Raw genomic sequence first — 23,728 nt, forward strand, 5'->3', positions numbered from 1 at the left:
CATCGTGCCAGACGGTGGGGGTGGGCAGTTGAGTAAGATGGAGTTTTTTGTTTTCAAGGATCCCCGGTCTAGAGAGAGAAGACAGGACTGTAAAACTGTGCTTAGATGCCATGAGGGGAGCGCCCACAGAGAGCCGTGGGAGGTGCCGTGGGAACCCTGAGGCTGGGACCCTAATAACAGCGGCTCTCAGTGACGGAGGCTCATTGGGGGCCAGGCGCCCTGGGCATCTCCGCGAGGGCATCCCATGGGGCAGGTGGCAGCCTCGTGCCCGTGTCCGAGATGCAGAAGCCAAGGCCCAGAGGGGCACAGGAGCTCATTCCTTCGGGGTCTCGTGGCCACTCGGGGCAGGGGTGGAATCAGAAGCCGGGCGGGTCTGCCTCCACAGCCCACGTCCCTAACCCCCGGGGCCTCACGCTTCTGGGTCACATACACACAGAGGGCTGCAACTCCGACATCAGATGAACGAAGTTTGACGGGACAGAAGAGAAAAGAAATTATAGAGGCAAACATATTAAAAATCTGCCCTGGCTGGCGTAGCTCAGTGGATTGAGCGAGGGCTGCAAACCAAAGGATCGCAGGTTCCATTCCCAGCCAGGGTACATGCCTGGGTTGCAGGCCATAACCCCCAGCAACTGCACATTGATGTTTCTCTCTCTCTCTCCCTCTCTCTCTCTCTCTCTCTCCCCCCCCCCGCCCCCGTCCCTTCTCTCTCTAAAAATAAATAAATAAATACAAATCTAAAAAAAATTATTAAAAAAAAAAGTACTAAAAATCTAGGAGGGAGGGTGCCAGGGGGAAAACATGGAGTGTGTACCTGAACTTTTCTGTGCTTTTCAAATTTGTGTGACTATGTGTTTCTTTTACCATCATACAGAACTTCGCTAATATAATCTGGAGTTTAGAGTTTCGGTTTCACTGTTGGTCTTAAAGCAAAACCCTGCTGGTCACTGAACCGCCTGTCCTGCCCGGAGGAGACCTTCGCCCTGGGGTAGAGTGAGCGAGCTCTTTCCTCACCCCGCCGACTTCCACGGTGCTCAGGAATGTCCCCGCCTTGCTGACTCGAGCTTTCTTTTATTTTTGCCGTGCCCTGAGTGGTTCAAAGGCCACACTAGAGTGCAAGGGTTTTGCAACCTTTGCCCGAGCCAGCCTAGCAAGGACTCCCCAGCACTCGGCGTCCTTGTTAATAAAGCTGAAAAACACTATGTCAGCTTCCACGGAAGCTGTTCCTGAAAGTTGTTTATTTACAACAAGGGTAGAAACACAGGCAAACCCTTGTGGGTTTTTTTTTCTTCCAAAAACCTCAGCTCATTTCTTCTGCCTTTGCCTGCCTCTTTTTCCTACTTCCTCAAATGTAATAAGTAGCATTCAGTACAAATGTCACCACCTCTGTCACCCCCTCCCCCCAATCAGGAATATAAATCCAACTCCCAAGGACTTACGATTATTTTTTTTTAAGTGTATGTGGGTAGATTTGTTGGCTCCCATACCTGGAAGCCCAGGAAGCAGATCTAGCTTCAGGATTGGCTGAGCCCAGGGCCCGAAATGATGTCATCTGCATTCTCTGTCCCTTGCCTTTTTCAGCTTAGTTTCACTTCTGCAGGCTGGTTTGAATAAATAAATGAGTGGGTGAGGGGATGAACGGGCCCTGACTCTGTGCAAGGCCCTGGGAATAAAGAAATTTAAGGAAGGGGTAGTCCCTCGGGAAACTAAAATGGAAAACAGGACTTGAGCAGGAGGAGCAGAGCCCCACACCATCGTGAGGATGAACTTGGGGGACCGTGATGGAGGCAGGGGGGCCGGCAAGGGGCCAAAAACCAAAGCGCTGGCACCGGGATCTGGCGGGGCAGGAGGGGCGTGGACCCGGAGAAACCTTAGTGACTCAGGAGGTGGGTCTGGGGTTTCCACTGGCCGGCGCGCGCCGCCCAGCCCGACCTCCGGGCTCTGGGCGGGGACTGGGACGCGCTCCGGGCGCGCTCCGGGCGGCAGCGGCGCGCTCTGCCTCGGTGGCGGGAGAAGCGCTTCCGGTGGTGAGTGAGGCTGCGCCAACCGGGTCCTGCGAGTGGTGCCGGCTGCGGCCTGAGGGGAGCGGTGAGTTGCGGGTGGTGGCGTGGCCACCGTGGGTGGGAAAAGCACAGGGGAGGCTGGCGGAGAGGCGCGGGCTGGGGCTGGGGCGCGGGCTCGGGCAGGGGCGTGCGCCCGCGTGCCGGCTGCAGGGACATCCCGGGGCTGAGAGATTCCGAGTCCCCTCGCCGTGCCGGAGACCGCCCGGGCCAGAGGTCCCTGCATCTTGGGGACCTCTGCCATCAGCTGCCTGACAGCTCCCCACTCCAGCAGCCCGAGCTCCCCAGGAGCTCTCCGGATGGGAGGGGGCTCACCCACGCACGCCCGCAGCACGCCCCCTGCCACGCTGTCTCTGGCGACAGCGTGACGACACTCCCCGCGGGGAGGACACCCAAGATGGCTGCCGCGAGGACAGGGACCGCGCACACGGCTGCCAGGCGACCAGGTGGCACCGACCCCCACGCCCCTCGTGCGCCTAGTTCTTGGCTGCCCCTGGCTCAGCTCGGGGCTCTGGGGGTCAGAGGGGACCGCTGGCCTCTGCCCTAGCACTCGCACTCGCACTCCGGCAGGGAAGGGATGGGCAGGAGTCCGGTTCTGGGCAGACCTTACCTTTCTCTGCCCTCCTTGATCTCTCCCTCCTGTCACAGGCATGTAACCTTACCAGAGTGACAGTAACCACATCACCTACTAAGTGGGTGCCGGTGACTTAGGCCCCTTTGGTGTTACATCCTTCCATCCCTGTGAGATACTGGCATTGCTTTCCGCATCCAGATGAGCAAGCTGGGCTCGGAGAGGTTGAGTGATCTGCCCAAGGTCACACAGCTGGCCATCTACCCGGGTGTCAGCGCGAGCGTTACTTCCCCAGAGATGCCTCCCCGTGGCGGAGCCGTCTGACATCGCCCCCTTGGGCACCGTCCCTGGTAGACGGACCCGTGTTCTTCCTTTAACACGTCCGTTCGCCGTCGGAACAAACCGTGTTGTTTCCTGGCTCGCTTTACTCTCTCCTTGTGGTCAGGGTGCGTGGGCCTCTGCTCCCCTCCCTGCCCTCCACACCCACGGTGGCTGCCCCACGGACACCCTGGGGGAGTGTTCCGTGAGTGCCCGAATGAGAACGCCACGCTCTGCCACGCTCTGAGTGACTTCACCGCTCCGCCCGCCGCCGCCTCTGAGCCCGCGGGGCTTTGGGCTGGGAGTTCCCTCAAAACTCCTGATCTCTCTTCTGCCTCGCCTCCTAGAGCTGTGACTCAGGTCCCTCAAGTTTCCCTTCCTTTGTCCACCCCCAGTTCACTGAGCTCCTTCCGTGTCCCGGGCGTCGTCCTAGGTGGAAGGGGGTGCGCAGGTCACTAAGGGGCCTTTGCAGCTGTCACGGAGCCGGGCTCAGACTTGGCATAGAAGACGGAGAAGGTGAGAGGCAGCTCAGTGGGAGGACGAGTGGGGGCTCCCCCGAGAAGTGCTGGGGCCTCCGGCAGGTCCTTCCTCCCTTCCCCCCCGTGGGCGGCAGGGGTCCGGCTCACGGGGCTGACGTGTGTGGGGAGACGGCCGTCAGCTCCGGTGTGCCCCTGCTCTAGGTGGGCCGTCGGGGGTCGGGGGAGTGTGCAGGCTCTCCGGCCCCCTGGGCCTTCAGGGCAGGGACCCTCCCAGCAGGGCTGGCTGTCATTCGCCCTCCACACTCGGTTCCAGTTCTCTGAAACCCCGTGCGGACGGGCGTGGAAAGCTGCCACCGGGGAGGGAACATCCCTGCCGCGTCTGCCCTTCCTGCGGAGAGGGCTGGGAGGGTGGCCACAGCAGCAGGACTTAGGGCACAGCCACCTCCTCTGCCCTCTGGCGGCCTCAGCACGGCCGGAGGGTGGCCCTACGCCCGCCCCTGGGGGCAGTGCTTACACACGCCCAGCCGGGGAGCAGCCGAGGGTGCGGCCTCGCGCTGGAGGTTAAAGGTAAAAAACATCACTGGCAGTAAGTCATTAAAAAAAAATACTGACCATCGACGTTAGCCTAGAAAGTGAGAAATGAAGTTGGACTACGTTAACAAACCCACGCTGGGTTATCAGAAGTTCAGAGCTATTCAATTTTTAGTTAACTGCTATTGTATAATGTTTTCATGACAGCGTGTAATCTGCGAGTTGACTCTTCGATGCGGGTGAAACACTCAACCGCACATGTCCAGGTGTCACAGACTGGCAGTATTGTGTCACTGTTTCAGCCTCAGGCCACCACCCCAAGCAGAAACCAACAGAATTTTATTTATTTATTTATTCATTCATTCATTCATTTATTCATTCATTTCATTCATTTATTTATTTATTTTGAGAGAGGGGAAGGGGAGGAGAGAGAGGGAAACATCAATGTGTGGCTGTCTCTCATGCGCCCCCTACTGGGGACCTGGCCCACAATGCAGGCATGTGCCCTGACTGGGAATCGAACTGGCAACCCTTTGCATCGCAGGCCCCTGCTCAGTCCACTGAGCCACAGGGCAATAGAATTTTTTTTCAATGAAGAAGAACTTCACCCATGCTAAGATATTGCTGAAGACACCCAACCCCAAAACTGACCTGAAGGACTGGAGGACGCACAGGGTTGTTGTCTGGGTGTCGTACAGTTAATAAAAGAGGGGTCTCTGCATGGCGAGGCGGGAGTGCGGGTGGGAGGACGGTGAGGGGAGACAGGCGGGAGGCAGCAAGTGCATGCATCTTCCCCATTCAAGGTGGCGCCCCCCTCCCCCGACAGGCCCGCCCCCGGAGCAGAGCAGCGCGTGCTGCAGAGAGAGAGCCGCTGCTGGGTGGCAATGCCCTCCGAGAGGACACGGTTTGTGCCCGGGGGTCCGCCTTCTGCTCTCTGATTGGACCTCCTGCGTGGCCGTGCCCACGAGAAGGAGTGCTGTGTGCGGGTGACCGGCTGAAAGCCGGACGAAGCAGGACATCTGCTGCTCCTTGCGTGGGCCTGACTGTCCTGGCAGACACAGGGCCCCGGCCCTCCGAGGGGCGGGGGTGCGGCAGGAGGTCAGACAGGGCAGCCGCTCACTCCCGGGCTTGTCACCCGGGCTTGGGGCTTGGGGTCCCGGAGGAACTACAAAAGCAGGGGGGTGGGGTTTTCTGAAAAGGCTGAAGCAAGGAGGTTCGTGGTCTGGCAGCGCAGGGCAAGCCCGGGCCTGGCACACAAGAGGCACCGAGTCCCGTCCCCCCACAGCAACTGAGCCAGGGCCCCCCCCCCCCCCCCCCCCCCCCCCCGCTCCTGCCAGCCCTGCCTGGACAGACCCGGGCAGCCGGACCCTCCTCGGCTGTCTCAGGCGGCTCCTGTTTTAGCCAAGTTCCCAAGTTAAGGCCTTCGTCGTCCTTGTCGACCTTTAGCCAGGGTTAAAGGGCTTTGCCACTGAGTCCCTGATGAAGCACATTCTCTGCTTATTTTCCGTGAAGTTTTGGAAAATTCTTCTTTTCCAACAGTGAGGCGGTTTCCCCACATGTGGCCAGACGTCAGAAGTAAAGTTCATCTTAGGGAAGGGTTCCTCTGCTCACGTGTGTCTGGTGATCTCTTCCACGCGCTGGGGCAGCAAAGCTCCATCCTGTTCCTGCCCCCACCCCACCCCCAGCCGCTGCCCGTCTGGGCTGGACGCCAGCCTCACTCCTGGGGCCCCTGCCTGTTGGGGACGACCTCGCCTTGGCCCTCGAGGCGCAGTTAGTCGGGGCCGTGGGGCCCTGCTGCACGTCTCAGCGTGCGGGCCCTGACAGCCCTGGGAGGCGGCTCTGACCTCTGCCTCGCAGACGAGAAACTGGGACTGGGAGGCGGGAGGTGACTCACCCGGCGACACGCCTGGACAGGAAGGGACGGAGCAGGACTCCTGTCTGGAATGCTGTGATTAAAGTCCAGCTGTGACCCCGAGGGCTGTCGGGGTGGGCCCTCGGGGCCGGGGCCCCAGGACAGGACCCTCCTCGGCCGGAGCCGGCTCGGCAGGACAGGCCCAGCAGGCCCATGAGTGGCCCTGGGGTCCCCTACATGAGTATGTTGCCCCCCCAAGAGGGTGAGAATCTCCCCTTCACTGGCAGGGCTTCTGGTTATTATTTACTTATAATTTTTACACTCTTTCAAACATAGTGTTTCCCAAGTAATCGTTGGACACCAATGGTGTACTTCTTAAAATCCAGGCTCCTAGGCCCCACCACACTCTTGGATCGGGGTTTCCGGGGAGACGCTGGTCTGTCACAGCCGCCTCTCCGGGGAGTGGGGACTCTGGAGCCGGACAACTGAGGTCAACGCTTTGGCACGAACCCTGGCCACAGCACGTTCGCCGACCGCCCTGGTACCCGCATTGTTAAGGGGGTTAGATGGGAAAATGTAAGACAAGCTCTTAGGCCAGGGGGTCACTTGGTGCCAGGGGGTATTGTTAGGCGACACCCTAGCGTGGCTGACGAAGACACACAGACCTGGAGCCCCAGGATAACGTCTCCAGGGAGACGGTCGCGGTGGAGCTGGGGTTTGAACTCAGATATGCCGCCACCGCACCACATACCCCTTCCCCCCCTCGTCACCTCCGCCCGGGGAATCCAAGTGAGAGGGCAGTGAGGGAGGGGCTGCTCGGATCCAGGAACACCCCCCCCCCCGCCCCGTTCAGCTAACCGACTGGTTCCGTAGACTCCTTCGAGACTAAACAGGTCACCGCTGACTCACTGGGGGCTACCTGCCCAACAGCCGTGAAGGCTGGGGTGTGAGGGGAGAGGTCCCCGCCGAGCAGTTGGGGGTGTGGGGGGCGCCCATGCACGGCTGCGTGATGCCTGTGTGATCTCCGCCCCGGGAGGGAGGCAGGCAGGCCTCCCAGGGCGGCTCCAGGAGGCTGGGATACACGTTTAGAAGTTCCTTGGAAAGAGACCCAGCTCCGTGGCCAATGCAGCTGTTCAGTGACACTCCCAACGCGGAGTGAGAGACCTTCCATTTTTCCTTTCACCGGGACAGTGGAGGCCGCGGTGGGTCATCAGTTCCCTGATCCCACTACTGTTGTGTCTCCGGGGACAGGGGGGAGGGGGAGAGACCCGGGAGTGGAGGGCATGCAACGTTTATCCATTAAGTTCGCCGCCCCTGGGGTTCGTGGAGCCCCAAGACAATGACAACAATAGCGTCAGAGATCACTGATCACACAGCACCCACCACAACAAATACAATAATAGTGAGAAAGCCTGACCTATCTCGAGAATGGCCGACCTGGGACACAGAGACTGAGCAAATGCTATCGGAAAAGCGGGGCCCATCGCCTTGCTCCGGGCAGGGCTGCCACTGGCGTTCGATTCGTAAAAACGCACCATCTGAAGGCGCAATAGGGCGAGGTGTGCCCGTGTTTCCACACCCGGGAGCCTCCTTCCTTGCCGCGGGCAGGCCCCTCTGCCTCTGTTTCTCCGGAATCCTGCAGCCGCTTTCGCTCCTCTGCACCCCCATTCCGTCGTTTCCTCGGATCGTGGAAACCGAACCTGTCGAAAAGTCAGAACTCTGCCCAGACCGTGCGTAAAATAACGTTTCGCCGTTGACCCCCAGCAGTTACTGAACCAGCTGGTAACCGACTGGCCGGTAAACCCCCCTGAGCAGGCTCGCCCCTGAGTCCCCCGAGGCTGTGCCGCCCACCCCGCGTCTCTCTTTCCCCGCCTCTCTGGACCTCGGATGCTGTCCCTGCGCTTCCGCCCCTGCATCAGGGCCTCCGGTGAACACGGCGCGGAGGATGCGCTGCCTCCCCACGGGGGTCTGTATCCCGGCTCGGGCTCGCTCGGTGGTGCCCTTCACTTGCTTCAGGTGTTACAAAGCTAGTGAACTCACGTGCGTGTTCTTGCATGCACATTCTCCGGTGCCCTGGGCGCCTGTCCCTGGTGGGTGTGGCGTCATTCTCGGAAAAGAGGCGCGATCTTCGACCTATTCCAACCTTCGTTCGGGGGCCAGTCCGCACCAGGCACCGTAGGCACCGTAGGCCTGGGCGGGCTGCTTCCCAGTAACCGGACCAGCCCTCAGGGAAGCCACGCCCACGGCCCCTCCCGCCGCGCCGGGGACCTCGCGCCCTCCCAGGGCGGCGGCGGCAGCCCCCCCTGCTGGCAGAAATAATAACGGAGAGAGATCGGAATGCAGCAGTTGCTTGATGTTGAGTAGTTCACCCAGAAAAAGGGTTGTTTCAAACACGAGACCATGTTAGGGTGGATATTATTTTCCTTTAACTTGTTCTGTCTCTGGTTTCTCTAGAGGAGTTTCAGGTTTCCAAAAGGAAGGAAGGATACAGTACCGTGGACTCGTTAAAAGACATGCGCGGGAAATTACTGCAAATTGGTTGGGATTTATGGGCAAAGTGGGTGTGGGTCGTGTTTCTGCCGTCCACGGTGAAGTTACCTGGAGGAGGGGGAGTGCGCGGGCGTGTTCACGGGGAGATGGGCACCACGCGGAAGGCCCTCCCGCACGCCGACACCGTGGGCCTCACCTGGACCTCTGTCTCCCGCCCGCCCTCGCCCAGGACCATGTCGGGGGAACTGCCACCCAACATCAACATCCGAGAGCCCCGATGGGACCAGAGCACGTTCGTGGGGCGAGCCAGCCACTTCTTCACTGTGACGGACCCCCGGAACATCCTGCTCTCCGACGAGCAGCTGGAGAGCGCCAGGAAGACCGTGCAGGATTACGGGTGAGGTCGGGGGGTGCACTTTCGGCTGCGTGTGTTGGCGGAGCATCGAGTTAGCTCATGGTCTTTCAACCTTCGCCTCGCCCGTTCACGATTTGGTTTCTCACAATGGAATCCTTCCCCCTCCCCCCCTCTCTCACACACACACTCACACACACACAAATAAGAAGGTGTGTTTTATCCCCCATTGCTGGCCCTTAACACAGATCTCCAGAGGTCACAGTACCCTGAAAATAAGACAGCCCTCCCTCCAACTCATCTGTACCCATCTGTCAGCCCCCTTGCCATGGCACCCTGCCCCTTCTCATCCGCCACCTGCACCCACAGCCACCCCAAGCACCTCTCCAGGCCCAGGTGGAAACAGCGCCATGCAAAAGGCAAACTGGCGAAAGTTAGGGACGGCTGGTAGCTTCGGGGATGAATAACGAGCCTTTCTGACCTAGGTTTTCACACTGTCAACACAAAACTGAACTCGTATTCCTGATCACCACAGCGTTTGTCAAGCTGGTTAAAAACATTTTAGCGTTTGCAACGTTCAAAATATGTGTTTAAATATGTCATTGAAAACAAAGGGTATGTCTAAGTTGCCTGCTTCCCTATTGTAGAAGGCATGTTTTAGTTTTCCCAAATTGTAGAAAATTGGAGACCTGTGGGTTCGAAATGTTCGTTTTCAGCGTTCACCACCCTTTGTGTTTTGAAAACGCCACCGACTCTGTGCGGGGCGTTTGCCGCCCCCCCGGCACCGCCGCTGCTTGTAGCCGCTGTGGACACCGAGGCCGCCCAGCTGCCCGTCCCCGCGCCGCTGGCGAGGCGCTGGAGGCGAGTAGCCGTTGCGTGCTGTGTGTCGCCGCCCCCCTAGGCGAGGAGTCACCCCCCCGGGCCTCACGGAGAATGAGCTGTGGAGGGCGAAGTACGTCTACGACTCGGCTTTCCATCCCGACACCGGGGAGAAGATGGTCCTGATAGGACGCATGTCGGCACAGGTCCCCATGAACATGACCATCACGGGCTGTATGATGACGTTTTACAGGTGAGCTGCGGGAAGGGGACCAGGCGCTTCGGGCGGAGCTTCGTGGGTAGAGAGCGTCCTGGAGGTCAGTGAGATCTCACGCGGAGCCCCAGTCTGTGCGGGTGCAGCGCTGGGGGTCCGTTGGACCTGCTCCCCCCGCTGCAGTGTTCTCTCTGTTGTTCGAAAGGAGCTTGAACTTTCCCCCCTAAAGCTTAGACCCAAAGGGAGTGAGGTGGACAGAGGAGATAAAAAAGAGGTCCATGTAGATTCCAGTCTGACGCGGCCACCGACCAGCAGTGACCGTGGAACGCTGCGGATGGCTCGTCAAGACACGAGAAAAACATACACAGAGACAACCAGGTCCTGTGGGGAATAGAGGATGTAATGGCCACTCTCTCTAGTGGGGAGCGCCTCGGCCACCCTCCCCAGGGGAGAGCACCCTGTTCTCCCACACAAGCAGGCTTTTACTGGGTTTGTTTACACTGGAATCCAGGTAAAGCTCATCACTCATTGACAGGACGTAAGGACCAAGCAATAGGTAACAAGAAAGTCTGAGGACCTGTTTTGGGTCAGGGTCAAAGAGCTGTAAAAAGCTTGAAGGAACAAATTTACTTCTTCCTTGGACCCTTATCATTCAATTGAGAGTGGTCTAAACAAAGCAGGTTTCACAGGATTTTACATATTCTTTCTTAGGCCTGATCACCTGGGGAACCTGCCCTTTCCAGCACAGGGCGGCACCACCTTCTCTCATTGTTTTAGGTGGAGCAAGGGAAGTAAGGCAGCCAAGGGATAAGGAGATTTTCTCCCAGGTGATGAGGACTCAGGCTATATCGCAGCCGAGGAGCAAGGGTCGGTCCATCACCCCCTTTTGCTGTAGCCCCCCAAGTCCTTCCTTGGGGGCCTCTCATGCGATTGTGCCTGTTTTAGGTCGTCCCCCCCTTGGGGAATCTTACCCGTTATTGGCTAACCAACCAAGCATTGGGGGCCAGTTATGGATGAAGTAGCAGAAGTGGAGCTCCTGCCAGGGAGATAAGCTTTTGTCTCCTTGCTGGCTTATGGTCCAAGGCCACTCCCTCAGCCTTAGCCTTGGCAGGGGTTACAGCTCCTGATACCAGGCAGGGCGGTCCCCAACACCCGTCTTCACCCGTTCCTGTGATACTGCAGGTGTGTGGGGGCAGCGGTGCCCATGGAGATGGTTGGGCTGCCCATGCAGTTAGGGGGGAGCAGGATGCCTTCCCTGCCAGTGGCCCCCTGTTCTCCCACTGAAAAGGACCTGGCATGTACTGAGTGCCTGCCCTGTGCCGGGCTCCCCACAGTGGAAGACACAGTGTGAGGAGGGCGCTCCATCCTCACCGTGGCCCTCTGGGCCCGGTGCCGCCCGCATCTGATGAGTGCGGAGACAGGGAGGGTGGAGACCTGCCTGGCCACCGGGCCCTAAGGCTCCGCCCCAGTGTCCTCCTGTCCCCGGTGCCCTCCCCTCCGGTCACCTGGGTCCGGTCACCAGGGCTCCCATTCTCCATCCTGCACAGCGGCTGGGCCTGCAGGTGGGGGCCACAGTGTGACGGCTCGCCCTGTTTCAGGACCACGCCGGCGGTGCTGTTCTGGCAGTGGGTCAACCAGTCCTTCAACGCCGTGGTCAACTACACCAACAGGAGTGGGGACGCGCCCCTCACTGTCAAGTAAGGCTCCCGTTTAACTCCCCTCCCCCGCTGCCCCCTCCCCTGCTCGTCAGACGGGGTGGTGACCCGCTCCTGTCCGAACAAGTGGCTTATGGACCGTCCTTCTCAGCAGCGGTCCCCTCTCTCCCTGTCTGTCAAGATGACTCGTGTCCAGACCGACTTCTTGGGCGTCACTCGTGCTGTTAGTGGCGCCGGCAGGAGGATGGGTCTCCCACCCACTCGGGCTCACGTCCCCACAGAACACGCAACAGCAGCAGCTCAGGGTGGGGGGGCTGTCGTTCATGACACACGTCCCACCGTCATCCGCCCTGTGCGTGTGGCCGGCGGCCGGCGTCGGAAGCAGCGGCGACCACAGTGTGCTCCTGGCAAAGGTCAAGGGCACCTGCATTTGTGCCCGAGGTGTCTTACACGCCGGCCGCTGAGGGAGCCGAAGGGGGTGGGTTTGGGCTTTTGCCCCCCTGAAAAACACCGCAGGCAGGCCTCAGCCAAGACCTCTCGCACCGCGTGTCCAGCACAGCCGTGTTCTGCTCCATCACGTTACGCTGCTTTTCGTAGTCGGCCGCCTTCTGCTGTCATCGTCGTCACAAGGGACGCGGGCCCCGCCGCCCGCAGGGTCTGTCGCACCCGACGCGCACCCAGCCCTGGAACTGAAGCGCGTTTCTAAGTGGGAGGGAATCGCTTGGGCCCGCTGCGCTGCGGGGGTGAGACGCTTGAGCTTTTACGCACTGAGTTATCACGTGAAGGAGAACAGCGTTGCATTTTTACTTCCGGGGCGCTGTGAATATTTTGAAGAGTTTGTTTTTAATGTCAACGAGCGTGCCACAGACGTGCAGGCCGGGGTGCGTGTCCCCCTGCATTGCCTCCCTCGCACACACACGGCCCCTCCCGCCCCTGCCGACACGGCCTGTTCCACGCGTGCCCGTGTGTGGGGCTACAATCGGCGCCACAGGAGGGCCCCGTTGTTGATGGGGGTTTGCTTGCCTGTTCTCGGGACCCTCCGCCAGCTGAGTGACGGTGCCACTGTTCTGGGGACTCTCCGCTCCTGCCCACGGCCTTTCACGTTCCCGCATCAGTTTAAAACAAGTCCCCTGCCGCACGCCCGTTGTCTGCTCACCTGTGTTTCCCCCGTTCTCCTTCTTTTCAGTGAACTGGGGACGGCCTACGTGTCTGCGACGACAGGCGCCGTGGTGACCGCTCTGGGACTCAACGCGCTGACCAAGGTGCCCGTGGGCTCTCCCTGCCTCGGTCCAGGTCACTCTGCTACATCCCAGAGCACTGCACGTCCTGGGGCTTCCTCGCTGTCACTCTCTTTGACTTTAGTGACGTCTCCCAGTAAGCTTGGGGCAGGGTGTCACCCGTAGCCAAGACCCTGCTCTGGGCGTGACCCTGTGGCCAGGCCTGAGTCAGGCGCCAGGTGCTCCCCCAGCCCGACGGCCCACCAGGGGCTGTGTGCGGGCAGGGGCCCCCAGCCGCACCTCTGAGGACGGGGACGAGCCCACACCCGACCTTGGGGTGTGGACGCTGGGGTCCAAAGCCCCTCCCCAGCAGCCACACGAGGCTGCCGCCGCGCCCTAGACGGCTCAGCCGGAGGTACAGGAACGCCACTAGGAAACCGGCTGTGGAGTCCTCCTGGCCCGAGTCTCTCTCTGCATGGGCGGGGCTCTGCACGCTCCGCAGCTTCCGAGAAACGCGGGGCGGCCGGGTAATGCGTTTGGGACGCTCTCTTCCACAGCACGTGTCACCGCTCATAGGACGCTTCGTGCCCTTCGCCGCCGTGGCCGCCGCCAACTGCATCAACATCCCGCTCATGAGGCAAAGGTGGGTCGAGCACGCCCCCCTCTCCCCGGCCCCCTCCCGCCAAGGGCTGTGCCTTAGGGCTTGCATAAGGATTGGCTTTGCTGCACGTTTCAAAAACTATTGTAACATTTACAGATAAAACAGTGAGGTTGGAGATTTGTGTCAAAATCAGCTGGAACCGGGGGTGAGGAGGGACCCACTGATGAGGCTCGCGTGGCCGCTGAGCTGCTCGTGACCGGAGCAGGCCGTGAGCAGGAGGCGGGAGCACCCTCCCTAGTTCTGTAACAGTAGCAAGTTTAGGAGAGTCTCCCTCACACGGAGGGTTCGCTGTGCCGGGTCCAGGCAAAGAAGATTCACACGCAGGAAGTTTTTTTCTCTGAAATAGGTCCTTCTCCCCACCATCCCCGGAATTTTCATTTGGAGTTTATACTATTGATCGACACTTTGGGGAGTATTTTTTTTAAGATTTATTTATTTATTTTTTAGAGAGGGAAGGGAGGGAGAAAGAGAGAGAGAGAGAGAGAGACATCAATGTGCAGTTGCTGGGGGCCGTGGCCTACAACCCAGGCATGTGCCCTGACTGGGAATCGAACCTGCGACACTTTGGTTCACAGCCCACGCTCAATCCACTGAGCTACGCCAGCCAGGGCTGGGAGTATTTTTTTAGAGCTGGCAACCATTAAAGGAGGAGGACGAGAAAAAGCATTTTGGAATGGATAATGAGAAACAGGGTAACGACAGGAGCCGCCGGGGAAGCCTAAGGAAGTGCCGATGTGTCGCTGACTCGTCACAAGTGTCCCATGGTGCCATCTGCTGGTGACGGCTCCCCGGTCACTGTCGGTTCACTTGGGTCTTCCTCTCTTTCGGGAACTTGCTCCAAGTTGGACATGAGCCTAAAAATCACTCTTACTCTTATGTTAGCATAGTCCCCCTTGGAGTCCTATTTTAATTAAAGTTGCTACCCCCTTTTTCTTTTTTTGTTTAACAAAGTTCCTGTGTTGTTTCACCTCTGTGCCTGTCCCATGAGGGTTAAACCTGTGCACGGGACTTGTTCGCGCCCAAAGGGACACTTGAGGGGGTGACCGGGTTACGTGGGCGCCTGACTCTCCAGCCGCCCCGGAGGGCACCTGTGGACATGCGGGCGTGTGCTTTGCTCTCCAGGGAACTCAAGGTCGGCATTCCCGTCACGGACGAACAGGGCACCCGCCTGGGCGAGTCGGCGCACGCGGCGAAACAGGCCATCGCTCAGGTGGTCGTCTCCAGGATCCTCATGGCGGCCCCCGGCATGGGTTAGTGCGGCCGCCGTCCCCTCGCTCCTTCAACAACACGGGCTGAGCGTGCGTGCGTGCGTCGGGGCACCAAAGGAATCACCCCCTTGGTGGATGGGTTCCTTTGCCAATTTAAAATGAAAAAAAAACAAAACAAACAGAAGCCGAGGCTCAGAGAGGGGAGGTAGCTTTTCCAGGATCACCCAGCTGGCAGGTGGCCTGTGGGACTTCATTCTCTTCGCCACCCAGTCGGCCCTGCCCCCACCTCCCATCTGCCTGCTGGCGGCTGCCCCTTTGTCTTATTACTGCAGAGGGCAAACGTCCCTGATCCTGGTGCTGCTCATAATTACAGTTACATGCAGAATGTAACTCTAGATTATAGAGCTTTCTGGCTGGAAGGGAGCATTACACTCTTTTTCAAAAACCTAGACAGTGAGAACAGTAGGTCCCCCCCCCCCACTCCCCAATCCTGAGGTGTGTTAAATAATCACTCGGCCGGTGTGAAACAGCGTGACAGCGGTGTAAGCCTTTTGTCGAACTGTTGGGGGGGAGGCAAGCGGAACGCGGACGGGGAACGAGGGTCTCACGGGCCCGTCTCTCCCTGCAGCCATCCCTCCGTTCATCATGAACGCCTTGGAGAAGAAAGCCTTCCTGAAGGTAAGCCCTGGCTGCCCTCGTCATCGCCACGGCCTGTCCTGTTCCTTGCCGGGCGTCGCGCCCACAGGACGCCCCCCGCACACATCACGGGCGAAGAACCGGAAGGCCCGTGGCCCTTGGGCGCTTCCGTGAGGAGAAAAAGGTGTTTCCAGAACCATTTGCTCCCCGGTCTCGGGCGCTGCAGAAAGCCCCCCTAAACGGGGACGGCTGCCCACACGTCCCGGGAGTTTAGGACGTGGTCACGCACCTCCCCGCGGCTCGGGAGCGATGGCGAGAGGGTGTGGGTTCGGTGCCCACGGTCGCTGCCCTCACGCTCAGAAATGCAGGGGATGATTTGGGGGTGGCTCCAGGGAGCGGTGGATTTAGTGCCCCAGTTCACTTCTCTTGGGAGGCCCTGTCTAACCATTTGTTACTCTACCGGCTGCCTCCGCTCACGGCCTGAAAGCGTTACAGGATGAAACCGCAACCAAGGAGCCGCGACACGTTCTCCTTTGTGTAGCTTCCGTGACTCAACGCGGGGGTTTAGGCTTGGCCTTGGTTCCCCCGTCCCGACAACAAGCAGGGGACTCGGGGACAGGGTGACGGTTTGGCTGGTACTGTCAGACCCGCCGGGAGGGGTGGGTCGGCCCCTTGACGGGGAGCAGGTGTGCCGGGGTGAACTGTTGGGGGTCCTGGAAACAGAACTGTGAGCACAACATCACAGGGACACGGCACAGCTTTGAGGAAAGGACACAGTTCACAGACCAAATGCCCCCTCAATGAGGTTGGTGGCTGGGGGAATTCCCAATGCCCACCAGGCGTGTCCATTGGCCTGTGTGCTCCCGACGGGCTCCAGATGGGAAAGGAAGGCAGACACTTTGTAACACTTCGTTCACACTTTCGACACAATTACATTCTTAGAAAAATACTCGAGAAGTTATGCAACGGAAGAAACCCTGCTGGTGAGAGAGGGTTGGATTGATGTATCCAGTCCTACGTGCTGATGGGAGATGTGCAACAAAGTAGCCAAGGGGGTCCCCAGCGTCCCTGTGCTCCCGGGAGCGACCCTGGGAGAAATCCACAGACCCCTGGTGCCAGCCTCAGGACGCTGCGCCCTCGAAAGCTCTCTGACGTCCTGTGCTAGAAGTCGGGGTGGGTGTGCAGGGCGGGGCGCTGTGGAAGGCGTCGGAGCAGGGGTGACACTCAGGCTGAGTTCCGTGGGCTCCGTCAGAACCTCCCAGGACCCTTGGAAGGGAGTCCCCCGGAAGGGAGCTGGCCGCTGTCCCGGGGTCTCGCGTGGGCCCGAGCCTGTGACCGGCCCAGATGTCACACGTCTGGGAAGGGTGGGGACGAGGACATTGCATCTCCTCATGGAAACCCTTCATCGGATGGTGCCCGCTGCCCAAGATCCAGCATCTCCTCCTCTTGCCATCCTCGGTGGGGCGGGGCTCCGGGGACCTGCCTCCTTTCGATGTGACATTTCTCCCTTCCTCTCTAGTCCACGCCTCTCTCCCCTCACGCTGCTCACCTGCGTGACGTCCTCTGTCACTGGAGGAGTCTTCGGGGACCAGGGTACGCCTCGCACCCAGGCACCCTGGGATGGCGATCCTCTCACAGCCTGCGCTGACCCTTGACTGAGTTGGCCGATGTCCTGACCACCACCTCACAGCTTCCTCGCAGCTGTCCCCATGGCCTCGGTCGCGGGGCCTCACTCCTCACCGCGCTTCGCAGTGTGGGCTTGGGCGGTGCCGCTCCCTTTGAAAACTAAAACTCTAACAGCCCGTGTTCTCCAAAAGACCGACCCACTCACTCACTGGCTCCCATTTTTAAAAAGTGGCCGCCGCAGCTTTAGCCCCACTGAGAGCAGCTAAAACCAAGGCAGGAAAGACGCAGGGGGGTGGGTGGGGGAGGGAGGTCTGGGGGGGCTTCTGCTCCATCCCGGCCATTGTCCTGGGCGCTTCGTGAACGCGATCTGACGTGTCTGCACCCACACGCTTTGGGGGAGCCGTCGTGACCCTTGGCTTTGCAGACGGGACGCCGGAGCCCGGAGGGGTGGGCGTAAGGGACCAGGTGCACTGCCTCCCGGCCAGAAGCGACAGTGTAACTAAACAGTAGCGGCTTCTCCGCCTCCCGCAGGCAGCCAAGCGCCGTTCGGGTTACACGTGCAAGGCAAACGAATGAGCAGCCCCTAGTTCTCTGCACGAGCGTTTGCGGACAGATGGGGGGGGGGGGGGGGGGGGGGGGGGGGGGGGGAGCACAGGAAGTCAGGACCCGCACGCTGGCTGCAGTGGCTTCCCCGACCCCACTAACCGCATCCCGCCCAGGTCTGCTAATGTGGAGAGAGGCTCCTTCCCGTTAACCGGCCGAAGGAATGGCCCCTGAGAGCCTGCACAAAAGGTACTCAGAACAGTTTGTTTCTCCACACAGAGGTTCCCATGGATGAGCGCGCCCATTCAGGTCGGACTCGTTGGCTTCTGGTGAGTCGGGGTCCTTCGATATCGTTACTTTTGTTTTCTAGAGATAAATGCGCAGCACATGGCAGGGGAGGGGGCGTGGGGGTGACACGGGACCAGGTTTGGAAAATGAGACCATCCCAGAACACCTGGACTTAGGGTCCCCATAATTAGCTAGACATAAACTGTCTTTCAGGAAACCCACGACGTTTGGGCTGTTTGCATGGTTCTTTTTTTAAACTCCAGTTTTCTCTTTGGCGTTTTTTTTAATTATTTTGGCAGTTCTTGGTATAATAAAATGATGCAAGCAAAACATATTTTTGTGAGGTGATACAGGGCTCCAGAGCGAGAAAGGGGATTGTTGGAAAAGTGAACTGGAAACTAAGTGTTCTTCTGATTTTTTTTTTTTAAGTTTGGTGTTTGCCACGCCTCTGTGCTGTGCTCTCTTTCCTCAGAAGAGGTACGTATGTTTATTCCCGGGGACCGTCACGAGTTTTAATCCGCAAACCCAGTTGGAGACACGGGGGCTGTCGGTCCATTTCACTGGTGGCAACGCCCAGGCCCGAGCAGGTGAGGGAGGCCGGGGTCTCCAGGCAGGAGCAGCTGGAGGTGGAAATCAAACGCACCTCCGTTTCATTTCAAAGCTCTCCTTACCCGGCCCTGCCCACCTGCTCCTGCTCTGTTTAAAAGTACTTTTCACCTTGTAAGACTCAGGGTAACCCTGGTGCAAACTTGCTTTTATAAACTTTTAAACACGGCCGCTGCCAGCCAATCCATCGGCCGGGGCGTCGGTGACCCAGGTCTGCTGGGACTTGCACCCCACCCCCGGGATGGCAGTTACACCCACCAGCTCCATCGGCGGGTCTGTTTCCTGCCCTTCTTCCCACTTGTTTTTTTTGCCTTAAAAGCCTCACTGTGCGCTCCCATCCCAAGCTGCCCTTGCATCCTTTTGATGTGGCAACTGGGTCAATGGGCATTAAGTCCGCTCCGCACAAATCTGGGTCTTGAGCCGCCCCCCCACCCCCGACCTCGCTTCCAGGCACAGAGCAGCGGGGTGCGCTGCTGCTGCTCTGGGTCTGGGTGAGGGTTGCCAGGCTGCTCCCTTGTGATGCCCCCTCCCACCCCTGGGCCAACAGGCCCCGAGCACGGGGCCTGCGATGCTCCGGGCTTTCAGAGCAGGTTTCCGATAAGACGCTCTGTTCTAGAACAAACTCGATCAGGTCCCTCCGCCTGACGGAGAACGCCACCTTTCACCTGCCTGCCACCCCCCCCATGGCCCTGCCATCCTTACGCAAGGAATGATTACCGCCTTTGTGCCATGTGCGGGCCACGACCCCCCTGGGGACAGCAGGGCCTTCCCGCCCCCGCCTCTGCCCATTTAACTGCTGTCCTTCCTCCCGTCCCCTAGTTCCATGCCTGTGACGAGCCTGGAGGCCGAGCTGCAGGCCAGGATCCGAGAGACTGACCCCGAGTTACGACGCGTGTACTTCAACAAGGGGCTGTGAAGTGGGGAGTGACACCCCCACCCACCCCCGCCAGCCGCGGACCGCGTGCGTGCGGCCTCGGGGAGGAAGTCCTGCTCCGCCTCGGCCCTCCCAGCCACGCGCGCACCTCCTGAGACCCGCGTCAGCCCCCGGAAGCGGGCCGGCGCGGACAGCACAGCGCCTGGGGCGGCCGGGCGCCCCGCACCTGCTGGCCCGCGGAGTCACGGGATGGTTGAGAGAGGGGGCCTTCCTGTGGCTTCCGTGGTGACTGTTTCCTCAAAGTCCACATCCCAGCCCTCACCTAGATTTCCCAAAAGTACCGCTGTGCACAGAGTAGGTGTTCAGGACACGCTCGAGACAATGACTGCTGGTCAGTGAAAAGGGAGTCCAGGTAACAGCGTGAATTTTTACCGCCCTTTTGTTTTAAATCAAGGCCGTTCAGGTAGTGATTTTGGAAACTAGGGAAGCTCTGCTGCTGAACAATAAAAAATGACTCGGAAACATCAAGGGCAGTTTTCCTCTGGCTTGGGCGGTGGGCAACCCAGAGTGCATGGTGAGTTCTGGGGGGTCTGGAGGGTAAAAACCCCTTCACGTACGCCCCGAAGGTCCTGGGGACGGACAAGCGTGGCGAGCCGTCCCCACTGTCATCCGTCGTGTGTGGTCATTGCTGGTGGATTTCTTTGATTTTGAATGTATCCTGTTTTACATTGTTATGAAACTGTTACACCTAGTGACTTGATAGTCAGTTGCTTGCAACCGACAGTGGAATAACGGAGACGTGCAGGTGTTGAGGTCAGGGAGTGCGCTCCGGGCCGGTGCCCGCGGCCGGCGGACGCCCGTCCGCCTGACCGTGTTTGGAGGTGACGGCACGGTTCCAGCCCCTGTACGTCCTCCTTTGCCGTCCTGCTGGGTCTCCTTGGCTCTCGGAAGGGTGCAGGAAGGATATGTCCCTAAGTCAGTGCCAAAGTGAACTTTACTTGAAAGTCGTGTCTTGCATTCCGCCCCGTCCGGAAATAAGGAGCCCCTGGGCCACCGCTCACGTCGCCCGGAGTAGTTTTGTGTTTACTGTGTTTCGTGTAACAGAGACTGTGTTTCGGGTGCGCTGGTGTTCAAGGGCGTAGGCCAGGCGGGCGTACCGCCTCGCATAGGCTGCTGTGCAGTCCCACCGCCGTCCAGAGGTGGGAGAGTGACACACAGCATGGGGACCGACCCGGGCAGACGTCCCCCCCTCACAGTGCGACCGGACCGAGTCTCCCCGTAGACAGCAACGCTGTGCCTTGCACCTGCACTTCTCCCCTAAGAGGATGGGTGGGTCTGCAGCCTGGGGCCGCTCTGAGCCTTCCTTTGTGCCCCCAAAACGCCGCTCCCCCTTCGGAGCAGGAGTCGTCCCACACTCGGGCCTCGGATGCTTCTCCTTAAAAAGGGGTGAAAGCCTGACACTCCGGGCAGGTCTCCCTGAGGTGCCTCGAGGGTGCTCTCCCCGAGAAATTAGAGCACCGGAGGCCCACCCCGTCGCCCCCGAGATCCGGGGAATGCTCACCCCCGGGGTCACTGGAAGCTCCGTCCCAGGATCTCCGCCTTGGCTGACCCGTGAGTGGCGGGGGCGGAGGGCGACTAACGGAAAGGCTGACACCCCAGGGACAGTGTGGCCAAAGCGTTGTCATCGGAGGGACAACAGACACGGAGCTGGGTCTTTTTAAACGTTACTGACGGACGTTTCCGGCTCTTGATGCTTTTACGTGGAGATGTGTACTGTCTCGTTTAATCGTGGTTTATGAAAAGGAACAAATGGACCAGGACTGGTGGTCTTTGCGGAGCTCTTAGAGACCCCTGCTCTGGAGAAAAGTCCACGTGGCGTGCGGCGAGCTTGAGCGGACCCACGGTCCCTCACGGTGCTGTCACGGGGGACGGGGAAGCGTGGCGGTCTCGCCCACCGGCTGGCGGCATTCCTGCAGGGTCAGCGTGGGGTCTTGCCAGGGTGGGAACCCATGTGTCGTGTCAGCGCCACTGGACGCGTGCTCAATAAACTCAGAACGAAAATAAACTCTCTCTTGTGTTTGTGCGTAAAGGGTAACGCAGTTTTCGTGTTACTGTCACGGGTGCCTTGCGCTGAAACGCCCTGTCGGCGGGGCCGTCCCTGTCTCGGCGTGGAGAGAGATTGCTGTGTCATGTGCCTGTAGCAGGGAGCGCATCTCTCGTGGGGACCAGCCTCCCCCCGCCCCTCAGCACCGTATGCACAGACCCCCCCACCCCTGCACACACACACGCAGAGAGAATGTGCATGATGAGCACAGGGCTGTGGTCCTGCTCTACGCCCTGATGGCGAACCTCACGCACGCGGCGGGCGGGTGCTTTGCTCCTGGACTGTCTGTCGGACGCTGACGGGGAGCTAGCTCTTGCCGTCCCTCGCAGAGACGACCCAGACACCCCGGACCGGGCAGTGCCTCGCTAACAGACTCAGTAAAGAAATGATAATAAAACATTTGGACCCTCTCGGTCCTGTCTCTGCACGTTTTGCTGCCATGACTCTGTCCGCCACTTGAGTGACTGAAAATACCCCAGAGCTTGGGTCTAGGGGTGAGCGCCAGTGTAACCTTGGGTTCGGTCCCTTGTCATGTGCACGTGGGCTGCCGACCTTTCTTTGCGACCTTCGGTTGTGTGTGTTTGGGGTTTTGGAGGAAATCACGGCATCGACTTCATAGAATTGTCATAGAGGTAAGGCAAGGTAACCCCCGAACAGCTGTTTGTGCATTGCCCGGCATACAGCAAACACCCAGTAAGGGCTGCCCATCAAATCCTCGTGTGTCCTAGCCCGGCATACAGCAAACACCCAATAAAGGCTGCCCATCAAATCCTCGTGTGTCCTAGCCCGGCATACAGCAAACACCCAATAAAGGCTGCCCATCAAATCCTCGTGTGTCCTAGCCCGGCATACAGCAAACACCCAGTACGGGCTGCCCATCAAATCCTCGTGTGTCCTAGCCCGGCATACAGCAAACACCCAATAAGGGCTGCCCATCAAATCCTCGTGTGTCCTAGCCCGGCATACAGCAAACACCCAATACAGGCTGCCCATCAAATCCTCGTGTGTCCTAGCCCGGCATACAGCAAACACCCAGTACAGGCTGCCCATCAAATCCTCGTGTGTCCTAGCCCGGCATACAGCAAACACCCAATAAAGGCTGCCCATCAAATCCTCGTGTGTCCTAGAGGCCCTGCACGCGACTCGGAACGCTGCTACGTCAAGGTCGGCGGTAAGACCTCAGAACCCAGGCACCTTCCCCAGAGAGAACCCACAACCTCACTGAAAATATCGGACGAAAATGGTTCCACGAGGTGCCCGAATCCGTCTTTTTCAATCTCCGAACAAGGTCCTGCCTAAATGAGACAGAAGGTGGGACAGCTCGCTCATGGCGAGAAAGCTGGGGCTGCCCGTACCTGCTCCAGGTGCCCGGGAAACCGTGGGGCGGGAGCCAGGATCCGACACCAAAAACCAAAAGTGGGGACGGCCCTCGTCCAAAAATGCCGGCAGCCAGGGCGCGCTCGGGAAAGCCGCCTTCCCTTCGTGCGTGCAGAGCCTCCCTGACCACGGAGCCACGAGGTCACATCTGGTGGTGCCGGCTGATCGGAGGCACAGGAGGTGAACACAGGGCCCGAGGCCGAATCCGGCCAGAATGTGGCCCGGCACATTGTTTTATCCGGCCTGGTGCCTTGTTCCTTTCTACCTGGCGGTGGCAGCACCGAGCTCTCGCTCAACAGATAAGGAGCAGTTACACTGACACAGTCCTAAAATGACCTTTGGCCCTCTGAAGGCAACCTCGAGGCTGACGTGGCCCCCGGTGACAATGAGTTGGACCCCCCTGATCTAAGGTATCACTGAAAGCCCCGATATTCAAAGTGCGGTCCCAGACCAGCCACGTCCACGCGTGTTAGGAACGCACGTCCGTGGGCCCCACCCCCAGCGCTGAGCCGGAGGCTGCAGGATCACAGGAGCCGTGAGCACAGCACAGCCGAGAAGCTCGGGCTACGGAGCCACGACCCCGGTCCGCCCAGGGCTCTGGGCTTGGCTGGGCCCACTGCAGGCCGGCTCGCAGTTTGCTGTGAGTTTGTGCATCTACCCCTCCCCAGGTTCCAGGGGCACCCAGGCGGCACCCTGACTCACCCAGGGACACGGTATCGGCAAGCTTACGAGGGCGAGACCCCCTGTTGCCCATGGGCGCACCTCCGGCACCTCAAACAGCCAGCACCGCCAACCGAGGGCCCCCCCCCCCGTGGTCATGGGGTCCGACCCGGGCTCTTCCCAGGAACCTGAACGAGTCTCCTCACATCCCCAGTTTCCCGCTGGGGAAGACACTCCGTCCTGTGTTGTGCAGAAAGGTTGCCGCCAGGATGTGGAGGGAACACAGGATGTGAGATTTTTTTTTCTGGGAACAGAGGTGGCAGGGAGCACGACCCCTGGGAACCCCAGGGGGGAGGGCTGCGAGCAGCCGGGTCCTGAGGACACGACACCACTGCCCGCGGAGCCTCCGGAGCAGAGAGGGCGGCGGGGACCGTACACGTAAGGGCTTGTTTGACCCTCGAGGAGTCCACGGTGGCCCCATTTTTTAAGGGAAGGAACTTGAGGCTCAGAGGAGCGGACTGACTGGCATAGTGCGGTGGCCCGACCACCCCCGGGCCCCAGCCTGTCCAGCCCCAGCCTCTCCAGCA

General features: G+C 59.6%; 1 protein-coding gene across 2 annotated transcripts; it reads left to right on the top strand.

Annotated features, from left to right (window-relative positions):
* The first annotated feature begins 1,968 nt into the window (after positions 1-1,968).
* SFXN1 (sideroflexin 1) lies at positions 1,969-23,728 on the top strand. 2 transcript variants are annotated; one of them, XM_036013882.1, is made up of 13 exons: positions 1,969-2,088; positions 8,531-8,698; positions 9,555-9,725; positions 11,285-11,383; positions 12,528-12,603; positions 13,116-13,201; positions 14,342-14,469; positions 15,056-15,105; positions 17,512-17,561; positions 17,950-17,997; positions 18,946-19,050; positions 23,509-23,512; positions 23,718-23,728. In XM_036013882.1, exons 2-11 carry the CDS (start codon positions 8,535-8,537, stop codon positions 19,040-19,042), a joined length of 969 nt encoding a protein of 322 aa, XP_035869775.1. In that variant the 5' UTR covers positions 1,969-2,088; positions 8,531-8,534; the 3' UTR covers positions 19,043-19,050; positions 23,509-23,512; positions 23,718-23,728. The 2 variants fall into 2 exon arrangements, with proteins under 2 accessions (XP_035869775.1, XP_028384262.1); XM_028528461.2 differs by lacking the exons at positions 23,509-23,512; positions 23,718-23,728 and having other exon boundaries at positions 18,946-19,522.

The sequence above is a fragment of the Phyllostomus discolor genome, chromosome 13 (assembly GCF_004126475.2).
Source record: "Phyllostomus discolor isolate MPI-MPIP mPhyDis1 chromosome 13, mPhyDis1.pri.v3, whole genome shotgun sequence".
Classification (NCBI taxonomy): Eukaryota; Metazoa; Chordata; class Mammalia; order Chiroptera; family Phyllostomidae; genus Phyllostomus; species Phyllostomus discolor.